General features: G+C 32.7%; 1 protein-coding gene and 1 long non-coding RNA gene across 5 annotated transcripts in view; both read right to left on the bottom strand.

Moving 5' to 3' along the window:
• Positions 1-9,007: 9,007 nt before the first annotated feature.
• On the bottom strand, positions 9,008-11,301 carry LOC139503188 (uncharacterized). Its single transcript, XR_011659054.1, has 2 exons — positions 11,220-11,301; positions 9,008-10,531 (listed from the first exon to the last, which is right to left on the bottom strand). It is a non-coding gene; the product is annotated as an uncharacterized lncRNA (long non-coding RNA).
• A 6,944-nt stretch (positions 11,302-18,245) lies between these two features.
• Positions 18,246-23,886, bottom strand: part of LOC139502816 (frizzled-5-like) — a 69,673-nt gene continuing 64,032 nt past the window's right edge. For all 4 annotated transcript variants that reach the window (XM_071292421.1, XM_071292422.1, XM_071292420.1 and 1 more), the window contains exon 4: positions 18,246-21,521. In XM_071292421.1, coding sequence (XP_071148522.1) covers positions 19,054-20,853 — 1,800 coding nt within the window. In that variant the 5' untranslated portion in view covers positions 20,854-21,521 and the 3' untranslated portion in view covers positions 18,246-19,053. The remainder of the gene's footprint in view (positions 21,522-23,886) is intronic.

Raw genomic sequence — 23,886 nt, 5'->3', positions numbered from 1 at the left:
GCTAATAAGACAATCTTCATTTAAGCCGACAAATCTTTGTCAACATAATTCAACATTCATCTCAGTAGACACTTCGGTTCCTTGCTGTGAAATGTGTTGTGAGAAAAAATGTACTTAATTTTAATGATTTGGTAAATTTACTCGTACGCCTTACTGTACTATATTTCTGTCCGGGTCATACGATAACGTTAAAAAAATATGTAAAATATGGATCTGAATATGTTGTTGGGAAGGGAATAAATTTGATTAAGATGATAACACAATGTTGACTGCTGTACCCCTATTTTTTTTAACATTTTTGCCTGTTGTGTCTGTTTGTTTTGTTCAAGCATCGGTGACACTATAATGGAGTTTGATGCGACTGTCAACAAGTGAGAGGTTTAGCTAGCTATAAAACCAGGTTCAATCCACCATTTTCTACATAAGAAAATGCCTGTACCAAGTCAGGAATATGACAGTTGTTGTCCATTCGTTTGATGTGTTTGAACTTTTGATTTTGCCATTTGATTGGAGACTTTCCTTTTTGAATTTTCCTTGGAGTTCAGTATTTTTGTGATTTTACTTTTTGATTTGAAATAAGAGTATTTCTGATATAAATATGACTTGGGGTGCAAGATTTAAAGACATACACCATATCATCTACAAATCAAAACAAATTCTGATTTACACGCATGCATAAAGGAACACTTGTATCATGTTGTCCTGTTCTTTTTGCGGTTTGTTTTTAGATTCAGCAATTGCATTTCATTGATGCATAATACAGACTCAGATTAATTGAACTACTAAAGTTGTTGTGTAAATTGTTCATGCCATTATGAGTTGGTCCATTATTACTAGTCAGCAAGTGAAATTTTTAGGCTCCTTTATTAAACTAGGAACTGAGGACAGGGGGCACTTAGGGTCATTTGTTGTGTTTAATGTTTTGGTTTATTTCTATTTTTTATGTAAATTTTAATGTCGCCATTATATTGTTGTTATTACATGTAATTGTGATGCCTTTGGCCCTCTTATGGGTGTAATTTGTGCTTTAATAAAGTTTATTATTTGATGCAGTTACAGGCAAAATTTAATACATACACGTGTGGTACAAAATAATAACACAACAAGCGACCAAACTTACAAAGTACATTGTATTGTATACACAATATATGTAAACATTACTTCCACACAGGAGATAGCATTGTTTATGAAGATAACGTTTAATCAAGCGTCAATATTATTTAATCAGTGACAGAGTTCAAGTATCTTTACCAACACTAAATTATACAGTACAAGTTCGATGAAAAATATACAAACGACCCAAACTTCTAGTGAGTTACATGTATTTTTGTAGAAATTTAAATTGGCCCAGGTCTGTAGTGAGTTACATGTATCTTTGTAGACATTTAAATTGGTCCAGGTCTGTAGTGAGTTATATGTATCTTTGCTGACATTTAAATTGGTCCAGGTCTGTAGTGAGTTACATGTATCTTTGTAGACATTTAAATCGGTCCAGGTCTGTAGTGAGTTATATGTATCTTTGCTGACATTTAACTTGGAACCTAACGTTTCGCAAGTCGAGTATTAACTTGCTTTGTATTGACTTATCTATGTTGTCATTTAAATTAGAGCAGCTCGATCTGTATCAGCGTTTCGCCAGTCGACTATTTAATTGCACCAGGTCTGTTTTGAGTTATCTGTGCTGACACCTGGTGAGCCTTATCAACCAAATACATATATTTGACTTGCACCGGATCTGTATTGAGTTGTCTGTGCTGACATTTAAATTGAACCAGGTCTGTAGTAAGTTATTTGTGTTGACCCCTGGTGAGCTGTGTCAGAGTTTCGTCAGTCAACAGGTCTGTAGTGCGTCATTTATGGTGCTGACATCTGCAGGTGAACTGTATCAGCGTATCGCCAGCCAGGAACATGTATTTTTCCTCCACCAGCCTATGATGAGTTATACATGCTGACATTCAACTTGAACAAGCTCTGTAGTGAGCTGCATGTATCTTTGCTGACATTAAACTTGAACCTGCTATGTAGCGAGTAACATGTATCTTTGCTGACATTAAACTTGAACCTGCTCTGATGCGAGTTACATGCATCTTTGCTGACTTTTAACTTGAACCAGCTCTGTAGTGAGTTATCTTTGCTAACACCTGATGTTTATTTTATCTGCTATAAAATAATCATATGATAGCAAAAGTATAACAAATACCACATATACTAGCTTTGTATACTGTAAATTCAGATAAAGGGACATGGACCTATTCATTTAGAGAAAGGGATGCGATTGTTTTTATGTGATAGTTTGTAGAATTTGTAAATCTGAATACAGTTTGTTATTGTTTGGTTGTTGTCGTTGTTGTTTTTATATATGAAATAATGTAAGTTTGACGAGCTGTTTAGTTGCCTCATAGGCGTATACTCCCGTTGAGTTGTTTAGTTGTCGCATTGACGTATACTCCCGTTGAGTTGTTGAGTAGTTTCATTGACGAATCACGTTGAACTGTTTAGTTTTCTCATTGACGTATTCTCCCGTTGAGCTGTTTAGATGTCTCATTGACGTATACTTCCGTTGAGCTGTTTAGTTGCCTCATAGGCGTATACTCCCGTTGAGTTGTTTAGTTGTCGCATTGACGTATACTCCCGTTGAGTTGTTGAGTTTTTTCATTGACGACTCACGTTGAACTGTTTAGTTTTCTCATTGACGTATTTTCCGTTGAGCTGTTTAGAAGTCTCTTTGACGTATGCTTCCGTTGAGCTGTTTAGTTGCCTCATAGGCGTGTACTCCCGTTGAGCTGTTTAGTTGTCGCATTGACGTATACTCCCGTTGAGTTGTTTCATGGACGACTCACGTTGAACTGTTTAGTTTTCTCATTGACGTATTCTTCCGTTGAGCTGTTTAGATGTTGCATTGATGTATACTCCCGTTGAGTTGTTGAGTTTTTTCATTGACGACTCACGTTGAACTGTTTAGTTTTCTCATTGACGTATTCTCCCGTTGAGCTGTTTAGATGTCTCATTGACGTATACTTCCGTTGAGCTGTTTAGTTGTCTCATTGACTTATATTTCCGTAGATTGTCTCATTGACGTATTTTCCCGTTGAGCTGTTTAGTTGTCAGACCTTGCAGTACGCAACGCTAACGTGGTATTCCATTTTTCGGCAAACGGTTATACGCCACGCTCTGCATACATTTAACAATATCGTCATTTCAAGTTATATTTATTTTTAGTTCAACCACCTCCTTATGAGTGTAAATCAGATGATCATTTCAGGCCAGAACAAAAACGAGTTGAAACGAGTGCAAAAGATTTTCAGACAGAATGTTCAAAGTTTTATTATGTTTAATATTTTCTGTACACATTCGACCAAATTTAAACAAAATATGTTTGAATTAAATTTCGAATTCGGTTGTGTACACAGGCTAAATTTACATTTCTGTATAGGACTTTATTTAAATTAGTTAATGAAAGTGTCACGTGACATTTTTGAAGGGTTTGGAATTGACATTAAGTGAAAATGCTATAAGTGTTTTTGTAGAATGGGAAGTGTTTGACAATTTAAAACTTCCTTTCGCAAGGTTCAATGTGTTAAAATGTTTTCACACACCACTTTTAACAGGTTAAGTGTCTCTATTTGTCGTCTTATTATACTTAGAATATTGGAGTTTTTTTTGCCCTGATTATATATTTAGATGCCGATATGCCATTTTTATACTATTGTAAAAAACATGTAATTTTTAGTATTTTTTTTTTACATAGTACTTCTTTTGAATTGATTTACACTTTTCATGTCGATGCCTATATTAGCATTGTAGCTCGCAGTGCGGTATCTCGAAAAATATATGCTGAGATTCCAAATTTTATGAGATAACTTCTTGTCCGATTAAGTTTTCAAGAGTTCCTTAATGAATATATCATCTTGTCATGTTTATCTGACTGGCCCTCTTTGGTTATAGTATATAGTTTTTTTTCGACATTGATAGAATTTGAATATGACAATAGATCATTGTCACTCGCAAGATTGTAACAGAACGTTATTGAAGAGTCTACAATATAGACATTCTTTGAGAAAAAAAAAAACATTTGTACGGAAGCGTATTTACGGAAGCGTAATAGCGCCACACATTTTAATTCCCCCCCCCCCCCCCTATGTTTGCGTTATACGCAAACCTTTGTTTTATCTTATTTCTTATTTAAGATTCAACGGAAACAGGAGTTATCAATGGAGGAGGCTGTATATATTAAAATTTATCACCTTTGTTAACATTGCAAAGTAAAATGCTTGAATAATTATATCATTGACTAATAATGAGCAGAATAATATTAGAAGATGTGGTATGAGCGCCAATAAGAAAACTCTCCATCTAAGTCACTATTCGTAAAAGTAAACCATCATAGGCCGAAGTATGGTCTTTAACACGGAGCACTGGCTCACACTGAACAACAAACTATAAAGGCCCCCAAAAACGATATCCATGTTGAAAATCGAGTAAATTGAGGTTATACCGAAGAAACAAATCAACCCTGCTAATATAGCTATAACCGAATATAAATATACTTCCAAAGTAAGCTCTCGTTTGAGAACTGTGTAAAGTAGGTTAGATCCAATCACATGTATGGTCAGCTCGTACTGGACCATACGCGTATACTCATACGGTCCGACCGTACGCGTACGGTCCAAATACTCATATGGTCTGGAACATATATATTAATCTATGACATTTAACATAACTACAATCCCCTTCCCTTTCATGAATGTGACCTACCGAATTAGACTATTTATCGGATTTGTAATCACATAAGCAACACGACGGGTGCCACATGTGGAGCAGAATCTGCTTACCCTTCCGGAGCACCTGAAATCACCCCTAGTTTTTGGTGGGGTTCGTGTTGTTTATTCTTTAGTTTTCTATGTTGTGTCATGTGTACTATTGTTTTTCTGTTTGTCTTTTTCATTTTTAGCCATGGCGTTGTCAGTTTGTTTTAGATTTATGAGTTTGACTGTCCCTTTGGTATCTTTCGTCCCTCTCTTAAGAAATATCATTAGTGAGATTGGTTGAAAAAAAAGCCGTTCATAGTTGGAAACACGTTTTGGAAATGAGTATACTGTCTCTTTTAACAAATTGTAGTCTCAATTAGAAATTAGATAAACACATATCGGGTGCAGACATAGTTGTGATCGATAAAATGCATGCGAAAAAGGTTTAGAAAACGGTGGTTCTTGCATAATATTCGTCTTTTCTAAAAGTTTCCCAAGAAGGGGATGTTTAAAACCACAAACTCTAGATGTATCAGCAGAAGACCATTTATATATACAGGTCCTTTCATTCAAGCCAAAATTGTGTTTGCTTGTGGTGTGGGATGTAGAGTTAAGCAGGCACCTCTGGTCGGAACAGGTAGGTTTTACTCAAATGTTCGTGTATACAAAGAAAGAGTGTCACACACTCTTTACTCCAAAGAACCCTTGTATAACAACATCAAGAGGAGCCTGTATATGTGGTATGTTTCTGCCAATTTATACAACATAACCTAATTTTGGAGTCGTAAATTCGATATCTTATCTATTGCATTAATTGTTTACTTGTTCTCGAGCTGAATATGCATGTAATATTTGCCACTGGACATTAACAAAACAAAAGCAATCTATTAAACAAACTATCCATGTATAATTTGTTTAGTTCATTCAAACAATTTTTAAATTTTAGATATTTAAATACTAAGTATTAAAATGAAAAAGCTCTAGGAGTTATGAGGGCCATGATTTCAACGATCTAGTCCGAGAAGTTTGGTAGAATGACACAACTCATTAAAGTGTTCATTAGTACTCGGACCATTTGTTTCTAAAAATAGGGAAATGTGAATATAAATTGTTAACAAAAAAGGTGATCTTGAATTACCTTTAAATGCCAAAAAAATTGTAGACAACCTTCTTTCTCAATTCAAATTTTTGTCATTAGCAAATATCATTAACTTCCCGGCTTTTTAATTAGTCTGTGGGAACTATTGTTTATTTTCGATCTGTCTGAGTTCAACTAAATGCATTTTAATCATGCATTTGTAACAATTGAATAACAATTACTACGCGAATCGGCAAACATGCATATTTTGCATATCTACTTACACGTAACAGCAAATAGTTTAATCGCTAACTTTGTACATTTTGCTATTTTTTTTCTGATGCAAGATATTTTAGACTTTTTTTTTCAACATTTGACGCGATTTCACCAGCAATTATTTAAATATTTCTACGCTTCTCTTTATCAATGTTAATCGACGATATTTTTACGATTGCTTCTCTCTTTCCATGTTTATTGTCGATAGTTTTAACATTCTATCTTTCAATGTTAGTCGTCGATATGTTTTCGTTTCTTTCTTTCAATCTTTGTTATCGGTAGTGTTGATATGTTTCTCTCTCTCTTGACCTTGTTGTCGACATTTTACCTTTCTCTCTTTCAATATGTGTTATCGGTTGTCTTATGTTTCTCTCTCTCTCGACTTTGTTATCGCCATTTTACTTTTCTCTCTTTTAATATTTGTTATCGATAGTTTTACAATTCTGTCTAAACATTTGTTGTCGATAGTTTTACGACTCTCTCTTTCAATGTTTATCGTCAATTTTTTTCTCTCGATTCTATCTCCTTTTAATGTTAATCGTCGATAGTTTACGACTCTCTCTTTCAATGTTTATCGTCGATTTTTTTCTATCGATTCTATCTCCTTTTGATGTTAATCGTCGATAGTTTACTACTCTCTTTCAATGTTAATCGTCGATAGTTTTACGACTCGTGTTATTCGTCGATAGTTTTACGTGTCTCTCTTTCAATGTTTAGCGTAGATAGTTTTTATACGACTCTCTCTTTCGATGTTAATCGTCGATAGTTTTACGACTCTCTCTTTCAATGTTAATCGTCGATAGTTTTACGTCTCTCTCTTTCAATGTTTATCGTAGATAGTTTTACTTCTCTCTATTCAATGTCTATCGTATATAGTTTTACGACTTTCTCCTTCGATGTTAATCGTTGATAGTTTTACGATTCTCTCTTTCAATGTTAATCGTCGATAGTTTTACGATTTTCTCTTTCAGTGTTTATCGTCGATAGTTTTCTTGATTCGATCTTCTTTTAATGTTAATCGTCGATAGTTTTACGACTCTCTCTTGCAATGACCACTTTTTGATAAAGTTTCCCAACGCTTCTTTCTTTAAATTTCAGCTGACAGTTCAGTTTCTCCATAGCCAAAGTCAACAAAATTGTTATTATATGATATCATAAATCTTAGTTGCATCAAACAATTTAAGAAGAAAAAAACCGAACATTTATTATTGTCATGTATTATACATATATACGTTTATGTGTGTTTGTAGAGATTGCTATCCGCCAGACTTGAAATGAAGATGTAGTTAGTAAGTATAGGCCACCACAAGGCTTTGGACAATGAGAGATTTCAAACCGTATAGTCGGCTTTAAAAGGCCATGAAAAGGTGAAAACCGTAAAATAATGGGAAAATGTATTTTCTTATCATCAACTTTCAGTAAATTTAACCTTGATCTTAAGATCTGGTGACCTAAATTCAATTCGGAGATTTTTCTTATTATTTGTGACCAACTATTTAGTATAAGGTTTAGTATTTGATCTAGCACCCAGAAATTATTTGTCTGAATAAATTTCAGTCTATTTTGGTAGCTTTGACCGAGCTCTTCGATGGGGATACATCAAAAGCAATAGGGATCACGTTGTCAGTTTTGCTAGCAACTTTGATTTTGACTTTTGGGGTAGTTACCTCAAAATCGATAACAACCCCTTCCTCTTACTTTATGTGACCATATTATATATCCGCGTATATTTGCTATCCCTCTAGTATTTGATTTATCATCAGATAGCCACTTTCTTCACAAACTTCTAAACATTTTTCGTAATTATGACCGTGAACCTGGACATGTAGTGACCTCATAATTTATAGAGATCAACCTCACTGAAAAAAATACCTAGTAATCTCTACTAAGTAAACTAGTAAACTTACTGTCCATGAGATTACTAGGCCAGAAGTATATTTACTAGCCTACTTAGTAACTATACTAGGCCATATAAGTAAATTTACTAGGCTACTTAGTAATTACACTAGGAGTCCCTTGTAATTTTGCTAGACTGCTTGGTGACTTTACTAGTCTGAATAAGTAATTTTACTACCTTTTAGTAACATAACTAGGTCCTCCTAGTGGCAAATTCATGGTAAGACTAGTGATTCTACTAGTTTCAAGTAACTCTACAGACGTTTCTAGTAGGAATACCTCCTTCAGCTAGTAACTTTACTAGCTATAAGTACTTGTACCAGGTTATCCTCGTGTGGTACTTTTTTGTACCTACATGTAGCAATGTTACTGGGTTAAGGATTTTTTTTTATTTTGATTTGTATGCATAGTTTCATAGCAGTGCAATTTCTTATAGCTATTTCTCTATTGTACTGGTACAAACTTCAAAATGATAAATCCATTTTTTTTAGAAGGGAGACTGCAATAAAAGGGGGCTCACTCAAGTCATACTTCAATTTTTCACTGTATTATCAATAATGTTTTTCCCATGAAAGGGGCCCTAAGGGCCCTTAAATCCATCACTCAGTAAAATCAACAGGAAGCTTCTAGGTAGTAATATGTATTTGTGATCTTTCAATTCAGGAAACACAATGACAATGTTAAAGCAATAATTATGAAAGATAAATATACGGCAATGACCTGAAAAGACTAGCAAAAACATCAGCAATAGGTCACAATATCCTCAATATCATGAATATGAATTGACTTACAATGTAAATTTTGGTTGCCAATGAATGCAGATAAAAATTTGCTGCATCTGTAGTGATAATTGACCTTCAATGTCAATAAAGACAAAACTATTTCTTTTCACTTCTTGTTCTTGTAGTTTTCTCTTTCACATATTCTCACTTAAATTTCGCCATGTTAGACCTGTAGGCTTTACTGTTACCTAACTAAATTTGTCAGTGTGCGAGGTTCAGCATAATAATTTTTAAGATAAATCCTATATATTTTATTTACATAGGACGCATAACATCAGATTCAGAACTGTACAATATATTTGAGTAGGCAATACAAAGTAATTAATTTCAATTATAGAAAAAGTTGTCCAACGGAAAACAAACAAATACATGTACATTGTAGGTACATGTAACATGTTCTCAATTTACTTCAAAGTAACCATTTAAATTCATGTTTCAAAACCATTAATAAGCTGTTCCCTAATCAATATTAACAATATATCTCATACAAGTATTTAGAATATTTAGTTTATAATTCTAAAGTTATTTCAATGAAAAAAAATTAAAACATCAGTTTAATAAATTATAACCCATCTAGTTATTGCATGGCCCCTGTTTAAATCAATCAGCTCTCCCTGCAAAACCAAATTGAATAAACTCTCCCTCGAATATTTATTTTAAAAAAAGAACAAAGTAAGAATATCAGTTTTTTTATGCGTTCCTACTTCAAAGTTTACATTTTAAAACACTTAGAAGTAAAAATAAATTGTCAGGAAGTAAGTATACAGATTGTACCTAACAGTTTACAATTTATAAAGCATGATCACTTATCATTTTTTAAAGCACTGTAAATTTTAATTTGAGCAAACAGATCCAACTCAATGTCACCCCTCTAGAGCACCAGGATCTAAATACATGTCACCCATCTCATATTGCACTAGGATCTAAATCATTTTCACCGTTTGCTCCTACATTGATATTTTATATTATGAAACTTTGTTTTATCTTATTTTGACCTTAATAAACTTGAACAGGATTAGGTCAAAACTGATTTTATAGTCTTATTCTATTGAATTCTAATATTGGCTTGTATAAGTTTATAGATGAATGAATAGGTTGACAGAACTTGACACAAAAGTTTGTTAACATTTTCACGGAACTGTCATGTATACAGATAACACTTTCTCAAAATTGTTCATACTAAACATGTATGTCATAGATCACAACAAAAAAAATAATCATACTTGTACTGAAACATCAACAGATATAAATATAAACGTTCATTATATAAAAGTTTTCATGCTATATGTATCTGTATTGTTACATCAAAGGTCCTAATTCTGGCTTGAACTTGACGGTAGAGAGCGGACTCCTATTGACAGCCTTGGTGAGCTGTCAGTTTTGAAGCTCTCAACTGACTTGGCGCACACTACTTCTTCTTTCAATGAATCAGTTTTTAGGAAGAATGAGTTTTTAAATTGCTTGTTTTCACAGTTTGTTGTTTCAATAGCCTTAACCAAATTTGTAAACTATCACTTTCAAAGTCTGCAAAGTGTGTCGGCTTGATGTTCCTTTTTGGTAAAGATTGCTTGTTACCAATAATTTGTCAGGTTTGGATAGCTAGGACCATTCTCTCAACCATTTTGTACGGTAATACTAGTCTTTTATCTTGTTCTGGTGAATTGCAGGTTTTTCAAGTTCCAGTAAGTGTTGCATGTTGGTGATTGATCCTTCTTGTCTAAATGTATCATCCCCTGTGATTTTTTCAGAACCTGAAATTATACAAAAATCCTTAATAAAACTTCATGTAGTGTTGTCAATATTAATTAATATAGATTAACTAGAACTCTACTGTCAATTTCTAATAATATATTGTATTTAAAAAACTATATTTCACTTTGTTTCTTATGTGTGATAGGTGAGTCATCATGTCAGACATATAGAGATACACACTGTACATTTATGTGCTTTTTTTTTTAGCTTTTTAATGCAATTACATACAAGTATTTCAAGTAAGACATTAACAAGCGTAATTTGTATGCATTAATATTAAATCTACAATTATACTGCTATCCAGAGAGTTAAAATACTGGCAAAAACAATAATTATCCCAGAGCCATGTTTAAAATATACTTTTATAAAATTTTATATTTAATTAAAAAAACAGTTAAGGCATCAACCTTTCTAATCCAGTGTTGGTAAATTATCCCAAAAAACATTAGTAAATTAGGTAAAATTGTATTAGCCTTTATGAATTTTAACACTTTCTACATTCATCCTGAAGCTACAAGACGGCTAGCTTTTTAGAAAAGCTATTGTTTGGAATTTGAATGCATTTGTGCACTCAGAGTCAAGATGCAAATGTACACCTACGTGGTGCATGTATGTCATCAAGTACATTTTGTAGTGCTTTCAAATGTTCTCAATTTTATATTTGATGTGAAAATATTGAAGATATACCATGTATTGACTGTGTTTATAGTTTTGGCAGGTTCATATTTTTTCACTACATGGGCGCAGCCATATTAATTTCATATCGAGGCGCACTTTAATTATACAATCATAAAACGTTTCGGATTTAAGTTACGGTTTTCTGTTGGGAAAGGATTATTAATTAGTTTTCGTATTAAAAAAAAAGAAGAAAAGGTGTTAAAATTATAATAACGAAATCTGCATCTTGTAAATCTTAAATTAAATAGATAAAGTTTGTTCCACGTGTCACAATGTTATCTTGACCCTCTTCTGTAGTATATTTTATTTTACGTGTTCAAAAGGCGAGATGATGTGGTTCTTTTTTTGTGTAAACAAGTTAAGCCGATAAAATAACACACAAATTAATTAAAATACTTACAGCTTTTCAATGAATCAGGCCGAAAATCACCAAGATTCTTTATTCGTTTGATTGCGGCCATCACTTCATGTACAACAGAACTTGGCCACGCGAATATGATATCGTCCGGCGGGAAATCCTGTTATCAGTTGCGCAGCTGGTTCCTGGTAATACGATGCATCCACGATAGTAAACATACTAGTCTAATTAGTTATTTGATAATCTACTAGGGACTTTTAATGAAGTACTAGTCAAACTAGTAATAGTTACTAGGTATTTTTTTCAGTGCTTTTTCAACTTCGAGTTTGAAAAAAAAAAATATTTCTTCATGTTCTTGAAAGCAAAAGTTTTTGTTGTTGTCTTTTCCTAGAAAAAAAAGGTCGTTGCATTATGAATCATTGTTCATATTTGTACCATCAGGCGATCCTTTTTTTTACTAAACGGCGTTGTGGATGTCTTGTTTTACTAAGCGGCTGTGGATGTTTTTATTGACATAGGTTTTAATTTAAGGTCCTTTTTGATTTCATCGGCTCCTCAAAGGATTTATTTGGAATTGGATTTTCAAAATTTTTGGTTTCGCGCATCAATTGACGAAATGCTCATCTCGTGCAGTAAACTTTTGCGTTTGTAGGTTAATTACCATGAGCTGGCTTTCTGTAATAATGATAGAGTGTAAATATGACAATATTTCTCTTATCTGTTAAAGTCATTTATTTTCATTTTTTTACATTTTATTTTTATATCATAACTAGTATAATTATCAGTAGTTTGTAATGTATCTGATTTCATAAAGGTCATGGCCTTTTTAGCATGTGTTATATATATATAGTTTAAGTAGGATTTTATTATGTATAAATAGGTTGGTGCATTTTTGGTGCATATTTGGTGGCAATTTAGGTCAGATAAACAAGTAGAATTTAGATCAAATTCTTGGTGCATAGTTGGTGCATTTTTGGTGGCAATGTGTATATAAGAGCCCTCTGTTTTAGTGTAAAAAAATTTGAAGGTGAGAAAGGAACTACAAAATGAAACGTTTAAAAAGATTTATTATTCTGGGCAGGTTTAAGCCTATTTTGGGAGAGCTTATAGATTCAAGTCGTGTTACATTACTATTCAACTGTATGTATTTTTGAAATTTTGTCCGCTCAGCTGCAGACTGTGGCGTGGTTTTGGACACTATATGCGTGTGTGTTGTTTTTCATTGGTGTGCACAGTATTAAACACTGTTGCTTATTCTGATGCGGAATGTAATGAAATCCATTTGTGATGTGTGAAAGTAATGCGCCAATGAATATTTGAACCGATGCATTTTATAAACTGTATATAATGTAAATAGTTTCCTGGAAATTCCGAATGGAATTTTAATAAATACATAGATTAGTGAATTTAATTGTATATTTCTTTGACAACACGACTACACATTATTGGATTATTTGTTTTTGAATTATCTGTTATTTCAATATACCCGGCCTGACCAGAACGTTTCATGTTACTCGACCTCTATGGCAATTCCAAGCATCCTTCGATACGATACTGTTTATTTTTGTTTTCTTGTTCCTGTATTTCTGTTATCTATGATGTCAGTATTCGATGCTATTTTCTATGGCAAATTGGAGGCAACAATAGAATTTTCTTCAGTAACAGTTGATTATGTTTCCTATGTAATTTTACAATTTGGATTTGTTTACAGAGAGATCTTGGACAGATTCTGCTTAATTTTCATTGGTCTTTTTTAAAGTCGTTAGTTTGACCTGTAGACGTCCTTTTGCGTTGTGTGTCGTGATGTTTCTGTCTCGTTAGTGTATACTCCTACTACTTTTTTTATTTCGTCTCAGTGTTGAGGTCCATACCTCATTTTCCATAGGATTTTATTTCCCGTTGCAATGTTTTCTTTGTAACAAAGGATAACGTAGTGACTGTACTACATTGTATCTCTGCATTTATTACTAAATTACAAAAAAATGCAACAAATTATTACTAAAATGACTTTTAAAGATCTTATATGCATAAACCAGGCCGCAAGTTTAATGGTTTGAATTGTTTTACACTTCTTCATTTCGGAGTTTTTAATAGCTTACTATATAGTATTGGTTTTGCTCATTGTTGAAGGCAGCAAGGTAACTTATAGTTGATATCTTCTATACTATTTGGTTTCTGTTTGGGGTTGTCTCTTAGCAATCATGCCACATTTTCTTTTTTTCATATTGCCATCATACATATAAAAATGTAGCAGACACCTTCAAAATTTAAAAGAACCTTCAAGTGAAATTTAAACTGATCTAAACTGAATAAAAGCCTCGCCGGAATAAATTTTGGAACCAGCTAAGATACGTGTGAACCAATGGACACAAGCATATTTAATACTAAGCATGTGTATTGAATATTTCTGCTATAATAGCCTTCATCCAGTTAGGTGCTTCCCAAAAAGTTCAAAATGTGGAATGTTAAACAGAAAGACGACGACGTGTTCGAAGCAGTTCAAAAGACTTCTAGCAAGGTAAGCTTAAAAGTAATTATGGATTTGTACCAATGAGACCTGTTAAACCTTGCGACAAGTTACTTTGACCTCCTCAGTAGTTGTTTTTGCTTATGTCTTGGAAATTTGTACGTTGGTTTTGATATAAGATACTTTGTACACTGTTTAAACAAACAAAAGTTGTCAAGATCTAACAGTTAGTTGCTTCATCACTGTCCCAGAAAAGTCGGCTGAGGAACAAGAAACCCGACAAATTTTCTACACGCATGAATTAGGCCGTTGGTTGTAATCTTTTTGATTGTTTCAAATTTTGTGATAAAGGCACACGGGCACTTTTCTAAGCTTACTACATTTGTGGGTGTTGCTCATTGTTGAATGCTGGTCTACGTTGAATTATAGTTGTTCTCTATTTACGCTTTTTGATTTTTGTTTTATGGTACTGATGTACTGTTTGTATTGCTGTCTTATTGAAACACTACCTACACCGGAGCACCTCAGATCACTCCCAGTTTTTGGTGGGGTTCGTGTTGCTTAGTCTTTAATTTTCTATGTTGTGTCTTATGTACTATTATTTGTCTGTTTGTCTTTTCTTTTTTAGCCGGTTTATTTTCGATCTATGAATTTGAATGTCTTTTTGGTATCTTTCGACCCTCTTCTACACCTACATTTATTCAAATATACTTTTTTTTCATTTCTATAAAACAAAAACAAATTAATAATGGTTTGATTTTTGTATTTTTCTCATAACTCTGACTTTGCCGTCAGCATACATAAATAATAAACATTTACAGACCCGTCTCTTAAACTCGGGAGAAAAGCAAATGATAGATTCTGTCTTTTTTTACATAAAACAAAACATGCACAAAATCTATTGTGTATACATGAAAACTATAGTGTATACACGAAAAAAACAATAATATATACAAAACAAATGATTGTACATACTAATATCATATGATCTTTTGTCTGAAAATTTATCAAGAATTAATTGCCAATGGAGAAGAGTCTGAACACTATTGAGTTGTGAGCCACAATCTAGATCCAATTGTCAATCTTAAATTTAATATTAACGGAGTTTGATAAAATAAAAAAAAAGAACTTTATAAACTGAGAAAAGGTTTCTCATGATGTTTGTTGCTAATATATGACAATCTTGGAAAAAAAATAAATTAACGGACACAGAAAATACAATTTTGAGAGGAATCCGACTAGGAAAGGTTCTGTCCTTCTTGAAATCTGTTGTCCGCGGTCACTTCAAAGGGTACAATTATCAGACAGTTAATACTTTCCTGTTAGCACATGCAATATAAATACAGGTTATCCCCACTAAGACAAATTTTAATAACTACATGTACTAAAAGTAACACGATTTTAATCTTAAGCTGTATTAAAACAAAGAAATAATAACAATCCTCTTATAGGTTCTCTGAAACTTATTACGATAACGTGGAAGATAAAGACATTTATTTCTATTTGTATTCATGCCCGATTGGGAAAAGAAGGCCCGGATCTAAAGATGGTGTGAAAGGGCTCTATAGGGACCCGGCTTGAAAAGGCGACTTCCAGCGTAATTTTCATTAGTCAGTTTTACATGCCTACCACGCCCCCCCCCCCCCAAAAAAAAAACCCAAGGAAAAACGAATATAACGGTTAATAGCCATTTTGTCAGCTGGCCACGGTTTCCCACAAAAGAAGCCAATCTAACATGATTTGTATTAGGTTAATCAGATTTTACTTCAATAAATTTTGGTTTATCTTGATTATCAAAAAATATAGTAATTCAAAAGTTAAGTTTGTATAAAGGAACAAAAAGGAACAAGGAAAGGTCAATACTATTTAAAAAAGTACAGTTCAACGAGGATATCTTGAAGGGTTAAATGAGTCCAGACAAAAGATCATATTTCATAAACAATTATGGCATACGAAATGTACATGCAATATTTTTCTTATAGCACCATTAGACAACAAACAAAAATCTTTTTTGATTGTCAACGAAAATAACAGATAAAACATCACTTTCTTTAGGTGTGTAACCACTATATACAAATTGTTAACACAAAATAAAACCCAGTTTTACTATTCTTGTTCTACTATCTGTATGTACATGAAATTAAGTACAACTGTTCAACAACAAAAAAGAATATAAACAGTTCCTTCTGATTCAATGGAAAATATAATAAAACATGTCATCTTCATGCATGTAATAAAAATACATGTTATCCTACTTTAAGAAAACCTAATAGCTACTAGACAAATGTGAAAATCACTTTAAAAAAATGTAAAAGTTGTGAAAATTTAAAAAAATTATATAAATGAGTCCCTCTCTTATAAGAAGCTCCTTGCTACATGTACTTTTGGAAATAAACGTATTTAATATAAACTTTCATTTTACATTAAATTAATTAAACAAGAAACAGTGATTAAAAGACATTTTTCTCTTTATAAAATGTTTGGGTTTTGCTTCAAAAATTAACAATGATTCATCAAAAATACAAAATTCCAGAAAAAATAGATCTTTGTATATTATATCACATTATTGCAATCGTTGTTTGGAAAACCTATATCTGATATGTGTGAACGTATAAATTACACAGCTAATGATACAAAAAAATGCATCAAATTGGTATTGTTTTCCCCGAGTAGGGATTTTCCCTTTTTCACTCTATAAAATGACTGAAATTCGTTTATAAAATATTCTAATTTAATATTTAGCAACATGAAAAAAGCTTTTGATTCCGATAAAAAAAGGTACTGCTCTTTAGCTTCTATTCAAGTATGATATACTGATATTCAAATATGATATTGATATTATTTTTACTCAGTGGCAGATCCAAGGGGGGGGGGGGGGGGGGGTTCCGGTGGTTGGCCGATCAATGCATTTGAATGGGAGCATATAGTTGGACCCCCCCTTTTACTGTGGGTTGGGAACCCCCCCCTTTAAAATGGCTGGATCCGCCACTGTTACTTCTGAGCTTTCAGTGACAAATATTTAATGCACATTAATGACTGTTTCTTATTAGATCAAAATTGGACCACTATAGAGTAATATTAGTTCCATGGTTATCATTCAAATTCAATTAGTCTTTGACAGTTGCATATTACTGTATAAATAGATCGAAGTTATTTTTGTAATGTAACTACATTTATCTTTTTAATGAAATATGTTTTATGCCCAATATAATTATATGTAGTTTTGATAAACATATATATTTAACATAAAAAAAACCAACATTCTTCTAACATACACATTGATTTTCCCCCATCACATTGACCTAGAGTTACATTGTAGTCACTGCCTTTCTGAATAAAAATCGAAATGCATTTCAGTGCAAAAAACTTTCCAATACTCTACCATACAATCCATTTCGTAACACAAATCGCCCATCGATAAAACTCAACAAAAAAATGTCAGTTTCTCTGCTTCCATAATAATTAATTTTGTGTGAATTTATCCAATTTTAATACTAGACTCGCCGTGCCACGGTGAATTGATTAAATATATCTTTTCAGCTAAAAAACTCCTCCATTTGGTTATGTAAATATTTAAAGTTTAATTCATTTTGAAGAGGACAAAAGGTTTTTTGTGTAATTTTCTGATATTTTCGATCACAATTAGAACTATCAATTAAAAAAGGAGATAGAATTTTAAAATACATCACTGACACATGTGCACTGAGTGTAGATGGGGTCAAAGTTTGTCTGAGTTCACAAATCGTTTTCAAAAAAAATGTATTGTATTATTTAAAAGATGACATAACACATCTTACCACAAAAATTTTAAAACATAAAACCAAATGAATGAAATTTTCTCTAAATTTCTGATATATACCCCAATCGAATAATAATAATTAATAAATGAAATAAATCCCAAGAATCAAGATAATTGTACAAATGTTACTGTAAGCCCTTTTCTATTATCTTACTCAATATCAAAAAGAGTTATGATCTTGAAAAATATAAATTAATGAAATTTTAACAATTACAAAACAACATGCAATATAATACATGTTATATAATCACAATACTTATACATGTATGATGTATATTTCTAAATGCTAAATGGACAGCACCAAAGAAGTAAATTACATATGTAGGCTGATGTGATTGGTTGTGCAGTAGCAAACACTACAGTAGCTGGTGTTTATTTATTGAATACACCTGTATCCATTTAATTAACTTATTTTTCCTAGCAAAATCATATTAAGACATTTTTTCCCAAACAGAAACATCCAAGTAATAATCAATTGTGCTTTCTAATTTTTCTGCACAAAATGGTTGTGAAATTAATTTCACTAAGTATTTTATCAGTGAAAAAGGAGTATTTGTAAATTTACCTTCAAGTTTTGAGTATTATATACGAATTAATTACGAACAATAATTAAAAAATAATCAATAAGAACACGATAAATATCATATTTTTCGACAGAATGAAATGTTTAAAAATTCTTTGGTCACTGTTTATAATGAAAGTCAGCGTTTGTGTACCAGTATTTAATTAACAAACCAAAGTCCAATAGTGGTCTGTTTGACCTCTTAAAATCTTTTTGCAAACACGACGTGCAAACATCCGTTTTGTAATTAATTTACAAAAGGATAACATTGAATTCAATATTAGTTATTTTTCATTTAAACATAAACAAAGGGGAAATTAGAAAAACACAAACTTTCATAAAAAAAAAGTAGTTTGTCATATGTGAAAAATTAAATTAACTTTCTCCTGAAATTTGTTTTAAAATAAATAGTAACGTTAATTCACGTATATGTACAATGTAAATAATAATACATGATCTTAAGATTCAGGCTTATTCCAAAAAATGTCTCACGAACTTTCTTAATTTTTGTTTCAACTTGAAATCTTAATTGAAAGAAGAAGCATCCGAAATACTCATTATACTGAAGTCTTCATTCTTCATCTGATGGAACTTAAGCCCATGAAGATTATTTATCTCAGAACTACTATAATATACAATAAAATATACAGAATGAAATTAAACCTGACTTAATGGATGCGGTTTAACCCCAGGATACGACTGATTTGACAGTTTCGTATGTCTTGAATGGAAACTATCGTCTGCTTTTTTACAACAAAAGTATTTTCCAAAGAATTTCTTCCACGAATCAACTGTCTTTCCAGTCCATATCCAGAAACCGGAAGTGATTCCGACCACTAAGCACATAAAGTATTTTAACATGAATACTGAATAGTCTGGGGAGTATTCACCGAATTGACACGAACAGTTTAATGATTTCTCCCATTTGTCTTTCAAATGTTGTTCGTAAAAATAGCACGCAATTACAATTGTAGCTGGAACAGTATACAACACAGTAAAAACGCCAATCCTGATCATGAGGCGTTCTAATTTGTCTATTTTACCCTGTCCTTGTCTTTTAATTACACTCCTAATTCGAAACAAGGAAACAAATCCCGCTAAAAGGAATGATGTACCTAAAATTAGATAAACGAAAAGAGGGGCTAGAACAAATGCCCTCAAATTGTCAACGCTCTGGTTTCCGACGTAGCAAATTCCGGCGACGGGATCGCCGTCAACAGACGACATTGCAAGAACGACAATCGACTTTATGGATGGAATGAGCCAAGCGGCAAGATGGAAGTATTGAGAGTAGCTAGCTATAGCTTCTTGTCCCCATTTTAATCCTGCTGACAAGAACCAAGTTAACGAAAGAATAACCCACCATATTGATGACGCCATTCCAAAGAAATATAGCAGTAGAAACACAACAGTACACAGAGCCGGTCCAGTCGTTTCGTATCGAATCATTTTGCCGTCACATGCAACCGCAGAATGTCCAACTGCCATGCGTATAATATAGCCGATGCTGACCATAAAATAACAAGCGCTGAGGAATATAATCGGTCGTTCGGGATATTTGAAACGCTGCATATCAACACAAAACGTAAGAATCGTCATGGCAGTTGATACACAGCATAGAACCGACCACAAGCCAATCCAGAATGTAGTGAACGTAACTTCATCTGGTGTTAAGTACGGACTCGTACAGTTCATAGCACAGTTCGGAAACCCTCCCGTTTTAACTTTACCATACAGTTCACTTGAATCGTCTAATTGAACCATGCTGCATCCACATTTCTTTTTACATTGATTATTGATTCTAGGAATATTTAGATGATCTCTTCCAAAATTTGGAAATTCTTGATCAGAAGTTTGTGGATTATTGTTTGTATTAGGCTTTATTCCCGGATTGATATTAGAGCCCGGGCGTTTTCCTCCTTGGCCCCCGGGACGATATGGTTGCTGTGTTCGCGGAGGGATAGGAGTTGATCGATCCGTCTGGTTTACATCCATACACAGTTGATCTTTATCACCATAGACTGGAAGTTTGTCGCAGTTCATTCTTTCAGGCCAGGCGAATCCGTACTGAGCCATGAGTGGTGCACATCCTGCCTTCGCCCGCTCACATACAGACCGGCATGCTGGTAACGGCTTCTTGTAGTTTACGATGCATAGAGGGGCATACATGCTACACAGAAACAGCTTTAAATCGGGTGAACATTGTATCTCCACCAGGGGCCAAAACTGGTGGACCTCTAGTCCGGCTTCTTCTTGTGTTTCGTGGTTGAACTGATTCGGAAAGTGAGTTAAATTGTACCCGATTCCTTTGCACATTGGAATAGTTATTTCTTGACATTTTCGTTCATCGTCTATTCCACTAGCTGTCACAAAGTTAATCCAAAATATAAATATTACACATAAAAATACACAAAAAATACTTGGTGGCCTCAGGACGCTGTTTATCTCCATGTTCATTACACGAGTCAATCAGTTTACCGCTGACATTTGAATATTAATATTCATTTACGAAAATAACAAATATTAAAACACCGAAAATTGTTATGAAAAATCCATACATACACTTTTTAATTCGTGGTAGAAGTTCTCCGTTGAGTTGAGTTCTAATTCTTTTCAGTTTATTTGAAACGCCGTAACAAAATCCTCTTATATATTAAAATGTTCCATAAGAATTAAGTCCAAACAGCTCGGTACACTAAGATGCATTTAAATCGAAAACATAAAGTGTTTAAATTCTGTATATATTGTTGTTCGGTTATTTCAATTTTAAATCCCAAGGCGAGGTTTGGTTCTGTTTTTTAAATACCACCTTAATAGCTTATGTCAAAACTTCAATTTGTTCTAAACAAGTCCTTCCAAGCATGTCATATCGCAATCAAGATTTGATGACTTTATCGCTTAATCTTTGGTTTATAGTCGGTAGAAATATGAATTATTTTCAACATAAGTTGACACGATGGATGTCAATCACAACAAAATGGTCCAATCGGATAAGCGTGTTTACCAAATGTCATTCAATACTAACTCCGCCCACTGGATTATGAATAAACGAAAGATTTCTATCAAAAGCCCTTTGGTTATTTTTCGTCAATCTTTGTCAATAATAAAGTCGTAGATCATATTACCTGTGAAAATAAATAACAAGTTAATAATATAATAAAATAAAACAGTTTCTTTAATGAGGCAAAGTTGATAGTAGTTATAAACTTGTAAAATTGTAATAAAAGCTTAAAAAGGTTTAAATAGTAGATCACTACAAATTTACATACTTATTATTTGCCGGCCTGTTTCATGTTAATTTACAAACATTGCATATTCAAATTATAACCTGAAATAAACATTTTAAAACAAAATCATCTCGCTATTTCTTTTCTTCATTACACAAATATTCTTCATTTTTGTATTTTAATTCTGTTAACGTTTTAAACATACTTAACGTGCAACATATTAAACATATATTTGTTTTAAATATGCTAAACAAGAATAATTATTTACTTATTCTATTTTGGTTTACTGAATTATAATTATGAACAACGAAACCACTCTGGCACATACAGAAATATAAAAAAGTAAATAATTTTGCACATCATTTTATTTTTACAGGATACCAACACTTCTGCAAAACATCTTTGCCAGAATAGAATCATATTCAAAACAGTGTAGCTGTGGCCATTGATTAACAACCTTAAATTATCCCATTGACTGGGGCAGATTATGTGAACGTTTATCTGTAACAATCGCTGCTCACTATGTACTTGTTAAAGGCACTTAAACTGTGGGGTCACAAAAGGTTCTCAACACCTAAATAAAGAAATTAGAAAAACTAATCAGGAATAACACGATGTTTTGATTTATATCAATAATATAAATCAAAATCCTGATTAATTTTTCGAACTATTTTAATATTAAAGGCGTTAAGAACCTTTGGTGACCCCACAGTTTAAATTCTATAATAAGTAAGTAGTGAGCAGTTGTCGTTACAGACACACGTTCACCTAATCTGCCCCCGTCAATGGGATAATTTAAGGTTGTCAATCAATGGCCACAGCTACACTGTTTTGAATATGATTCTATGTGTTATAAAAAAGTAAAATCACAAAAATACTGAGCTCCCAGAAATATTCAAAACGGAAAGTCAAACTTTTTTTTTTGAAAACATAGCAAAATCAAAAGCTCGAACACTTCAAACGAATAGATAACAACTCTCATATTCCTGACTTCGAGCAGGTACTTTCTTATGTAGAAAGTGGTGAAAAAAAAACTGGTTTTATAGCTAGCTAACCCTCTCACTTGTGTGAAAGTTGAATGAAATGATTCCATTATATTTAAGATATAACAGACAAATGTGGACTGCACATATATCAAAATAAATTTATATAATTGATTCCCAATTTTCGTTCAAGTTTTGAACACACAAGTTAAAATAACTCAAAACTTGGGTTTCGTTATGCTTTTGTTCTATATCGCTCGCGCTTAACCCCTGTTTGTATCTTATAAAAAATATTTTATTCTGTCTAATTTTCAACTCCAACTTTTCTCTCTCTTAACAGAGGCATCATATTAAAACAATTTTATTATGATGTCTCTGATACTAATAAATGAAATTAAGACCCATCTGTGCAACGAATTGTAACCAAATTAATGATTTAAAATGAAAATAAATTTATTAGACAAGTGTAAATATGAATATGCGTGTGATTTTATGTCGTGGTGAAAGGTTAAAGATTCGAAACTAATGATCAGATTTCCCATAGCTACTGTCTGTACGTGACCGCTGAATTTTTTTCTCGTGGACAGAAGGGTTTTATTTTTTACTCTAATTGGACAAAATTTGAACAAAACAATTAGTGTTCTCTAGACAGCACGCTGCAGGATAGCTTTATTAAATTCAACTGTGTGGAAATCCATTTTATTGTTTGACAAAATCTCAGATTTTCAAGTGGGGAAGAATTTAGCGACATTTCTATGCGTTCATTATGACAAGAAAATGTGAACAACAAAGTCTAATTACAGCGATAAAAATCTATTAATTAAATTAGAAACATTCCGAACAGAATGACCAAATCACACTGAGAAAATTACACAGCACGGAGCAATCCGCTTCCCATAAAAACACATATTTTTTCTGTAATACGGTAAAATAGAATCCCCTATAATTATTTCTTACATAAGAACGTACATCTTATATATGACTGTTCATAGACTGGTAACTTTGACACCAGTAAATGATTAATGTCCGTTCTCAGTAAATACCACTGGTAAGTATCACAGCCCTGCCCTTAAGAAATCGATCACATTGTCCTTTTCAGAAACTGACACCCCACAAACAACCAAAAAACTAATGACAGGCAAAATACTAATTATTTTTTGCAGTAATGACATAGCTTTTACATTAATCGTGATAAACACTGGTTGAATAACCTGTCCAATAGTTTGTATGATTCGTGTTTCTTGTACATATGGACATGACTCTGCAATTTTATGACAAGA

This window comes from Mytilus edulis, chromosome 14, assembly GCF_963676685.1.
Source record: "Mytilus edulis chromosome 14, xbMytEdul2.2, whole genome shotgun sequence".
Taxonomy (NCBI): Eukaryota; Metazoa; Mollusca; class Bivalvia; order Mytilida; family Mytilidae; genus Mytilus; species Mytilus edulis.
Note: the sequence above shows the minus strand (reverse complement) of the source record. Positions and strands in the feature narration are given on the sequence as shown.